The sequence below is a fragment of the Triticum dicoccoides genome, chromosome 6B (genome assembly GCF_002162155.2).
Source record: "Triticum dicoccoides isolate Atlit2015 ecotype Zavitan chromosome 6B, WEW_v2.0, whole genome shotgun sequence".
NCBI lineage: Eukaryota > Viridiplantae > Streptophyta > Magnoliopsida > Poales > Poaceae > Triticum > Triticum dicoccoides.
In genome coordinates, this window is record NC_041391.1 from 682,566,877 (window position 1) to 682,576,735 (window position 9,859).

Consider the following 9,859-nt stretch of genomic DNA (forward strand, 5'->3'; position numbering starts at 1 on the left):
ACAGTCCATAGTTTTTGGTCCAAGCTTACGCTTTTTGGGGATCGGCACATTTACTTTCGCCAAGCAGTCCCAAGTTCGTAAGTACGAGAGTGTTGTCCTTCTCTTGGTCCACTTCTCATAAGGAGTGATCTCGTTATCCTTTGTCGGAAGACTCGAAACTTTATTCAGGACATGACATGATGTCATTATAGCCTCCTCCCACCATGCCTTGGATAAACCCGACGTATCTAACATGGCGTTAACCAAATCAGTTAGAGTACAGTTTTTCCGCTCGGCAACCCCGTTTGACTGGGGTGAGTAGGGAGGCGTCCTCTCGTGAATAATACCGTGTTCCGCACAGAAGGCATCAAACTCTTTCGAGAAGTACTCTCCACCACGATCTGACCGGACTCGTTTAATTTTCTTTTCGAGTTGATTCTCAACTTCTGCCTTATAGATTTTAAAGTAGTGTAGAGCCTCATCCTTGGTATTTAACAGATACACATAGCAATATCTAGTGGAATCATCTATCAAAGTCATGAAATATTTATTTCCACCTTTAGTCAATACACCATTCAACTCACAAAGATCAGAATGTATGAGTTCAAGTGGCGCCAAGTGTCTCTCCTCTGCTGCCTTGTGAGGCTTGCGAGGTTGCTTAAGTTGCACACACGAATGGCACTTAGAACCTTTGGCTAAAGTGAAACTCGGGATTAAATTCAATTTTGCTAGCCGCATCATAACACCGAAACTAATGTGACAAAGACGTGAATGCCAAACTTCAGATTCATTAACACTCAAATGAATATTGTTCACGACTTTATTACATAGATCTGCAAGAGAAAGGCGGAACATGCCTCCGCATTCATAACCCTTTCCAACAAATAGTGCACATTTCATAACAACTAATTTATTAGACTCGGATACCAACTTAAACCCTTCTCTACATAGAAGAGAGCCACTAACGAGGTTCTCCTTGATGGCATGGACATGTTGCACGTTCTTCAGCTGCACGATCCTTCCCGAAGTAAACTTCAGATCGACCGTGCTAACACCAAGAACAGAAGCAATAGCGCCAGTCCCCATCAGTACGGACCCGTGACCTATGGTCTGGTAAGAAGAAAACAATGAAATGTCAGCACACACATGAACACCTGCACCTGTGTCGACCCACCAATCAGTGGAAGGCCAAACTGAAAATACAGCAAATAAATTACCGTACCCAGATGCACCACTCTCATTGTTGCTCACAATCATATTGACAGACTTGGAGTCCTGCCCTTGCTTCTTGTACTTGTTTGGACACTTGTTGGCCCAATGTTCAACCGAACCATAAGTAAAGCAGCCCTCATCCTTCTTGTTCTTCTTGAAGGTCTTCTGACCCTTCTTCTTAAAGTCGGCATTCTGTTGGACACCGTTCTTTCCCTTGGGCTTGTGGGAATTGGAGTTCTTCTGATGTACCATATTGGCCACAGAAGTTCCTTCGACCCCTTTTCCATGCGAGTCCTTTGCCCTTGAATTCTGCTCAACACTCAGATGGCCAATGACATCCTCCACAGAGAATTCACGCCTTTGATGTTTCAGAGTGGTGGCAAAGTTCCTCCAGGAATTGGGGAGCTTAGCGATTATGCAGCCCGTGACAAACTTGCCCGATAACTCGCACTTAAGAAGCTCAAGCTCCTTAACAATGCATATTATCTCATGAGCCTGCTCCAATACAGGACGGTTTTCAACCATCTTGTAATCGTGAAACTGCTCTATAATATACATCTCGCTCCCTGCATCGGCAGCCACGAACTTAGATTCGAGCGCCTCCCCCAAGTCCTTGGCAGACCGCATATGCAAATATGCGTCAACCAGCTTATCTCCAATCACGCTCAGAACTGCCACGAGGAACAGGACAGTGGCCTCCTTGAACGCATTCTCCTGTTCAGGAGCGATCGTTCCTGTGGGAGTCACACCGGCGACCCAGAACACGTTCATGGCCGTGAGCCATAAGGTGGTTTTAGTCTGCCAACGCTTAAAGTACGTCCCCGTAAACAGGGACGGTTTCAGTGCAGCAGCAAAACCAGAATTCGAAAAACTCCTACACACGTTAGGGTTTTGAATTGTTGAGTAAATAGGTAGTTTTTCGATTAAATAAATCCATGAATAAATCATGAGCATTACATGGACAACATTGAGAACACACTGATTACGATTTAACAGAGCATGTACTACGCACGTAGTAGAAACATCTACGCATATCGCTAGTACTGCTACAACAAAAAGAAACACGAGTGGGAGAAGCGAAGTATACCCTCCAATATGCGAGGCGGCGGCGGTGATGGTGGCAGCAGCCGCGGCATCCTCGGCGGCCTTCTTGTCGGCCTCGGCCTTCTCAGCGGCAGCACGGTCGGTGTCGGTCGACATGGTGATGACGAAGGTGATGCGGACGTAGATGAACAGAAGCAAGCAGTCGCGTAGTCGCTACCCAAAAACCTAATCGCCCCTCTCCCGTACAGGACCCGGAGAGGCGGGGTTTCGGAGGCCTGCTCTCCCGTCAACCGTGTACGCGGTGAACGGGATGGAGTCGCCGGTGGCAGCAGCAGCAGAGGAACAACGTGGGCGTGGAGGCGTAGATGCGTTCTGTTTCGCTGCGGCTAGGGTTGGCAGCGCCCCACATATGTATGTGTGGCCGCGCGTGGAGAGACGTGGGCTGAACCCACGTCCAAGTCGGTAGCCCATGATCCGACGTCTCAGATCATGGCCCTACCAGTCAAAGACTCTCCGTTCCTGACCGGCAAAAAGAAGCGCATAGGAGTGAGCTCAGCTCGGCTCAATCCCGCAACCCGCGGCGTGGCGAGGCAAGCGGAGGAGGAGGAGTGCACGAGGGTTTCTTTTCTTCTCAAGCTCCAATAGCATGAGGGAGAGAATCCCTTATAAACCACTCCAACTCTCCTTCCACTGGCATGGTGGGACTAAACTTTTCACCACCTTATCATGCCACCTACATGGGCCCTTAGAGATTAAATCTGAAATTGTCATATGGGCTCTAGGTCCATCTCATATTTCAACAAAGATCGCTTTAGACCGTCTCTGGGTTGTCAATGATATCCATCAACATTCATGTGGCCATAATGCCTCGGTGATTAAGGAACCAGGCGAATAGTCCAAGAAGTTCTAGGAAGTAACGTTCCTTGCATGTTGGTCGGCATTCCTGGCTTCTTCAGCCTCATGATGTAATTCGTATTTCTCAAAACATTACTATGCATCAATAAAGCGGGTGAATTGTTCTAAAAAAAGATTGCGTCCATTGATTCTATCTTTATTAATATGGGACATCAAATTAACGGTCAAATGTTTTTCTTGCAAGATTTTATTATATGTCTATTTTTCTTACTAACTCGTAATATACTTTTAATATATAATAGATTCCTCTGTGCAGTAAAAAAATAGACTTTTTGTTGAAAGTTTGAGGTCACTTTTCTAAATGATGCAATGAACTTAGGCACATTTTATGCGTTTGATCTTGTTTTATCTAGATGATGACACTCTAAACAATATTTCTTCCAAACAAAATTCCCTATCATCAAAATATACTGTGTTTCCATAAACATCATGTTTCCAAATATCAAATTATTTGTTAGTGGTTCCTGCAGCAACACGCAGGGTATCATAGTAAAGTAAGTTATTGGGAACAAAGGAGTTAGTCTCACTATTTTCGTAGAAGTGTTTCATGATTCTCATCTATTATTTCTTAGCAACATAATCATATGAAAAACAAGAGATAAAAGTTACACCTTAAAAATGTATCTGATTTTTGTTCTTTTATTTGACAGAAATAGATAGTTGACGCTTTCGGCACAGTAAAGATGATAGCTTGCATTTGCGAGGGCGCTATGCTAGTCTCAATAGTAATCACAAGCAAAATACTTGCATGTCTTGCATGACAAAACTTTGCAGCAAGATAAACATTATGGCATATATGTATCTTCATATAAGTCTGCTTTACAAATTTTCAAGTGTCTAGAATCAAGAAATCCCACATCACAACTACAAGTCCACATTCCATGTCGCACCTACTGAAATGATTATTCAAATAATAAAGATGGTTATGTAGATCTATTATTAGACAGTAGTCTGAACATGATCATGCATCACTTTAGATATTTGACGTTGTGGTGCCCTTGTACCGCCTTGGTCTTGTGCTAATATATATGGTCCACTGTACGTTCATCTCAGAACATCCGGAAATCTTCTCAACTTTGGTCCATTCCCCAGGCGTTTTGGCTTTATATCCTATATATGTTAACAAATGAAATATCATGCACTGGAGTTCTAAATAAAAATACTCATAACACTGAAAAAACCTATGAATGAAGGAGATACTCTACCAGTGACACGTTCCACTTCCTACTACACGGACTAAGCTTTGCCACTGACATGCATGCTGGTTATTTTCGCTGCTAGACCTGAGGCTTCAAGTGATATCAGTGAATATCACTTCTCTTGCCGACATGCACCGGTCAAGATCAGTTTTTCTTAGGCAACAGGATTATTTGCAATAGAAACATGGGTAGTCTATATACAATTATACACATACTACTACTAGTTCATCTTAGTACTGATTAGACTGATGTTTCCATTGAGTAACTGGGTACATATTTAGGATGCAAACCAAACCTAGCAGTATCAACACTGATATGATGTGATACAAAAAACCTCTACTACACACATATCTCTACTAACTGTCAATGCACACCACTATTTGGTTTCCTCAAAAAAATGTTGCACAAAAGACTTAAGGTATATACAAGATTAGACAAAGGCATCAACCACAACCTTGTTATATTCGTATTAAGAAGATGAAAAATATAAGGCGCAAGAATTAACAGATATGATGTCCAGAAGACAGTGTGTTTGGGCTATTGCAGGATACCTGGTCGAATATCGCTGTAGGTATGGCAAGTGTCGCCACTGCATTAGGGGCGTCTACTATTCCAGATATCCTACCTTCACATGGACAGCATGACAGTAAAATATAGACCTGCATACAACCCAAAGTTAAGAACTTTTGGTAATATCACTCTCACATGATATAGACCTGCATACAATCCAAAATACATTGTTGTAGTTAATAATCCTAGTGCCTACCTGCTCCTTGGAGTACCCAAATCTAGAAAGGTACTCAATGGCGTTGAGAACTGCACGCTTGTAGGCAACTGATGCATCAAGGAAATGTTGTTTCCCCGACTCATCCACGCTGATGCCCTCGAAGACTAACCATTCCGAGAAACGCGGCTCCACCGGACCTATCTCAAAGATAGGATTTACATGAAGTGGTGTTGGACCAACAGGAGTCAAGTATTCCTTCATGCCACCTCTTATAATTTCACACCTACATAAAATAAATCATTAGAGCTTCACAAGCACACCACAAGAAGTGAATCACATAGGCAATTCTTTTATTATGCAACTAGCAAATTCAGCAACTCCTGTAAGGTTAATCAACTAAGGCTGCGTTTGGCAGCTCAGTATTTTTCAAGTTTTACAAGGATACCATGGTTTTGAGAAAAAACACTGGTTTTAAATACTTTGACGTGTTTGGCATAAATTAATACTTCAGTTTTATAAACTGTAGTATGTCTGATACTGTGGTTTTTTTGCGGTATTTGCAAAAGAGGTCTTGACCTCTTTTTTCGTAAACACAGAAACGCTTGCTTGACTTCTTCTACATGTCGTCATTTATCCGCCATTGCTTCGTCTTCCCTGCAGCCATCCTGGGAAGAAAAGTACGTGCTCTTCTACATTGACTACTCTGCCATTCCAACGACCTACCTCCACTTGACGACTCCGTCGTTGATTTATTTAATCCGTTGCCTATTGTTCCATTGCCACAAGGGGCAGCCCGTAGAACGATTAGAGCATCTACAGCCGGGCCTCTAATACCTATCTCAAACGTCCAGACAGGTCATTCGGTCATTGACCGGTCAAAAAAATCGATCCAAGCGGACCTCTCAAACCGTGGACAAACGTCCGGATTGACTAGCACCCCTCATATCCAGCTCAAATATATGACGGATATGGGGCGGCCCGGTCACGCCCAGGCACGTCCGCAAGCCCGGCCCACCATCGACCCCACAAAAAACCCCAATCTGGGTGGCGAGCTCAAACCCTAGCTCACTTTGCCCCTCTCTCCCACTCCATCCACTCCTCTCCCTCTCCCTTCCCGATCCCATCCACCACGATGAGCAGCTCCGGCAGCAACCCCTACTCGGAGCTCGACTACGAGGAGGAGAAGGCCCTCCGCATTGCACTGGAGCGGTCCAAGATGGAGACCGACGGCAACTCCGGATCTGGAGTATCGCCGCATCTCTCGGCCGGCACAGCACGGACGCCGGAGCTGGACCCTCCAGGCCCGCCGCAGCGATACAAGGACAACACAGTCCGCGTCGGCCGCGCGCCATCTCCTTCCCCCGCCAACCGCTCCTCCAGGCGGCCAGCGCTGGGTGCTTGTGCCCGCGCCTCCGGCCCGCATGCGCACTCTGGAGTCGAACTTGTCCGGGGACGAACTATGATCTTTTGGATGGTGGTGAAGTATGTTAATGTCCGTTTGCACCCGATCTTGTGTTCCTCTACAGCCGATTTTTGTTGTCCGTCATTTGATCACATAGGATAGATCAACGTTTGCATCTCTAGTATGGACATAAGGCGCCGAATATGAGATACGCGGATGCAGAGTGGCAAATACGAAGGGTGCCCGGTCAGTGCCCGCGGACGCTTGAGGGTCTGTATTTGCCAACTGCGGCTTTAGATGCTCTTAGAATGGGAAGTTGATCGATTGATCCCGACTTCCCGATACAAAGCATACTAAGCTAGCTAGCCAATTGATTGTGTGAATGGCCCTACACACAGCCCGATTGTAACTCCTTGTCCTTCAGTGCAGCTGTGTTTAGTTCAGCTCGACGATGAATGCATCAATTAAACCAAGAAAAGTGAGGAATACTGTATTTGCCAAACATCTCCATAGTTTTGCTAAAACTGAGAAAAACCGTGATTTCTAAAAACTGAAGTATCCATTGCCCACACATTTGAATACTGAGGTTTTCACTTACTACGGTTTTGGAAAAACTGTGTAGCCAAACTAGGCCTAAGAATTGCAGTTTGTTAGGTACAATATGAATTAACAATGTTGTTAGAAATATAGCTATATGCACTAGTATCTATTTATCTCTGCCCATCTGGATCTTACAGGTCTCAAGCAAGCAGCTGTTAAGATGCTTCCTGCTACTGTGCCAGCCTAGTTTCTTGATGACGAATGGTGAAACTTAATAATGGGAATTTCTATTACATTAATGGATCTGGCCATCTGGGTTGTCCAGCAAACAACTACTCCTATGAGACACCAGTCACATTTAAAACATAGTATAATGTGACAAGTATTGAAAAGTGTAGAAAAGAGCAAATTAAGGAAATTACTTTAGCTCAAGGAATCCACTCATTTCTATTGCTCCACAAAATGAGACTTCACCATCACCTTGGGAGAAGTGCATATCACCAGTACTCAAATTTGCTCCTTCAACAAATACTGGTAGATAAACTTTGGAACCTCTGCTTAGATTCTTTATGTCACAGTTACCCCCATTCTCTCTTCCAGGAATCGTTCTTGCTGCTTCATTTGCAATTTTTTCCCATTCAGCAGTCCCTTCTTGCATCTGCAGAACATTGCACGCATTGTGAACTTATCTCTCTGACAATACATAAACAAAGTATCGATGAACACGGGGCTTGGGATTGTTTGGATTGCTAATTATATGAACCTGATCACTGGCAATTTAATTTTATTGAGTATATTCTTTCAATCTGTTCAGTCTACATCTGCCAGCGGTGGCGATATTTTTTGTTGTTAACTTTTCTCCAACCGTTCTTTGACTCCGTGTCGTGGTGGTTAGCTAGACTTGGTCTGTCATCTCTGTAAGGAGTGATTATTAGAGGATTATAGATCTTCTCAGCTGCATCTTGCTGGTGGAGGAAGGCCAAGTGAGGTGAACAAATGGGGATCGGCTCGAGAGATCAAATGGTGTGTCAATCATGATTTAGATCCCAGGTGACCATTTTTGGCTACGCGTTGTGGCCATCTCTATTCAGCATCAGACAAAAAGTGTTTAGCAACAGTACAAAAACATTTTGTTATCTTCCAATTTTTGCAATGGTTTCTTCACGCCTTAATAATGTAGAACATGTAAATCCGTCTATTCCTGAGTTCCGCCAGGTTGTAAAATGCATGCTGATTTTACCAATGCAAGGAAGATGAGGGATCACCCCTGCCTTTTTTAGGGTATATATACCCCTGGTTTCAGAAACAAATTACTCCAATATATTTCCTAAATAAATAGTATCTGCGTGCAAAACTGTTGCACTGGAATTATGGGTCACATAACAAAATTAATCATTTTTATTTATTTCTCTACAAAACTCAAAGCTTACAACTCAGATGCATCGACAGAAAGAAAGTAGAACTTGAAAAGCTGTAAAAGTGAAACCATTCATGAGGCAGCACATCATACCTTCCCAAGTAAGCAGTTGTGGGAGGTTGGTAAGCTAGCAAGGGGTCTCTGGTGTAGAACTTGACACAAATTCAGAGACTCGTGACCCGCCTCGACCAATTCTCTTTCCCTTTGGTTCCATATATTGAGAAGCTCGGCTGACGGTGCAGTTCCCACTATACCAGGATGAGTTAACCCCGGAAACCGAACACCTGTGGTATGCACAAAATGGAACTATTTGAATGATATAGAGCTGAAATGCTTCATTTATAGTAATATATAGCAACAGCTTTTACCTGGTATCTGAGGGGAGTGCGTGTAAATTCCTTCGAAATACCAAATGGCTTTTCTTGCACTCGGGAAGTGGTCAGTTAAGAACCCGCCTCCATGCTCCCTTTCAAATGTTCCAGTATAACCCCACTCGTCACCGGGAAGCGGGCCGAGGTTGCAGATCTCCACCGCAAGAAGATCACCGGGTGAAGCTGGAACCCCTTCGGAATCAACTACTCTAAGTGGGCCACTGAGATAGTGAGGCTGTGGAAAACCCATAATCAGTTTGTTGGCACAATTAACACTTGCTTCTATTTGATGCATGCATGAGAGAAATGCTTCTCTACCATAATAAACAGAACATCAAACCATAGTCAACAAATAGAAGCAACTTCCAACCCCGATCTAGATCGAACAGTCTTCGCCGCCTTGTCTAACAAACATTTCTTCCATAAAAACAAGTGAATGCATACTTACCGCTGCAAAATCCAGAGATTTGATATCGTCTGCCGAGTCATCATCTCTAACCTGCCCTCCGGTACAATCGACCATCTCAACACGGAATAATTCCCCTTGAGTCACATCGGCGACCGGAGGGATGTCCGGGTGCCAGCGGTTGTGGAGAGGAACCTCCTGCTCCCATGGCTTCTTCTTCACATCTATGGGCACTACAAGCCTGGGAGTGAGAGGAGCCATGTTAATTTGTTATGCCAGCTTCAGAGTTCAGAGCTTCATCGTCCCTTTGTAAGGCAAGGCACCCTTCCTACATGCATTAATTCCCGGAAAATGGCGATGCGTACGTAGCCGGCCGAGATGGGTAATCTTTCAATGCATTGAGGCGTTGTGTGTGTAGGTGGCGCGTGCAGCCTTGCAAGCGCAGCACATGCAAGTTGAGCCAAAGCTCGCTGATGCAGCACGTCTGGATGTATTGTCCCGTCAGTCCGTCACCCACCGTTTACGAATGGTTCAGCGGTACTGCAATAATGCAGCCGGCGGAGGGTTGCGTATTGTTCGTTGTCTCTCACATGCGTCTATGAATTACTACGCGATTGATTAAGATTTATCAGTACACACTTTCGGAT

General features: G+C 44.3%; 1 protein-coding gene across 1 annotated transcript; it reads right to left on the reverse strand.

The window, feature by feature from the left end:
• Positions 1-3,951: 3,951 nt before the first annotated feature.
• On the reverse strand, positions 3,952-9,497 carry LOC119323840 (formamidase-like). The gene is made up of 7 exons (XM_037597546.1): positions 9,255-9,497; positions 8,804-9,041; positions 8,529-8,719; positions 7,441-7,676; positions 5,116-5,359; positions 4,901-5,008; positions 3,952-4,260 (listed from the first exon to the last, which is right to left on the reverse strand). Exons 1-7 carry the CDS (start codon positions 9,471-9,473, stop codon positions 4,195-4,197), a joined length of 1,302 nt encoding a protein of 433 aa, XP_037453443.1. The 5' UTR covers positions 9,474-9,497; the 3' UTR covers positions 3,952-4,194.
• Between the last annotated feature and the right edge of the window lie 362 nt (positions 9,498-9,859).

Excerpts from the sequence above, each read along its gene's own strand:
- LOC119323840 (XM_037597546.1), bottom strand. The coding sequence starts at position 9,473 with ATGGCTCCTCTCACTCCCAGGCTTGTAGTGCCCATAGATGTGAAGAAG. Across the intron at positions 7,677-8,528 it reads ACAACTGCTTACTTGGGAAG|ATGCAAGAAGGGACTGCTGA; the intron begins GTATGATGTGCT and ends AATGTTCTGCAG. Across the intron at positions 4,261-4,900 it reads CTACAGCGATATTCGACCAG|GATATAAAGCCAAAACGCCT; the intron begins GTATCCTGCAAT and ends TAACATATATAG.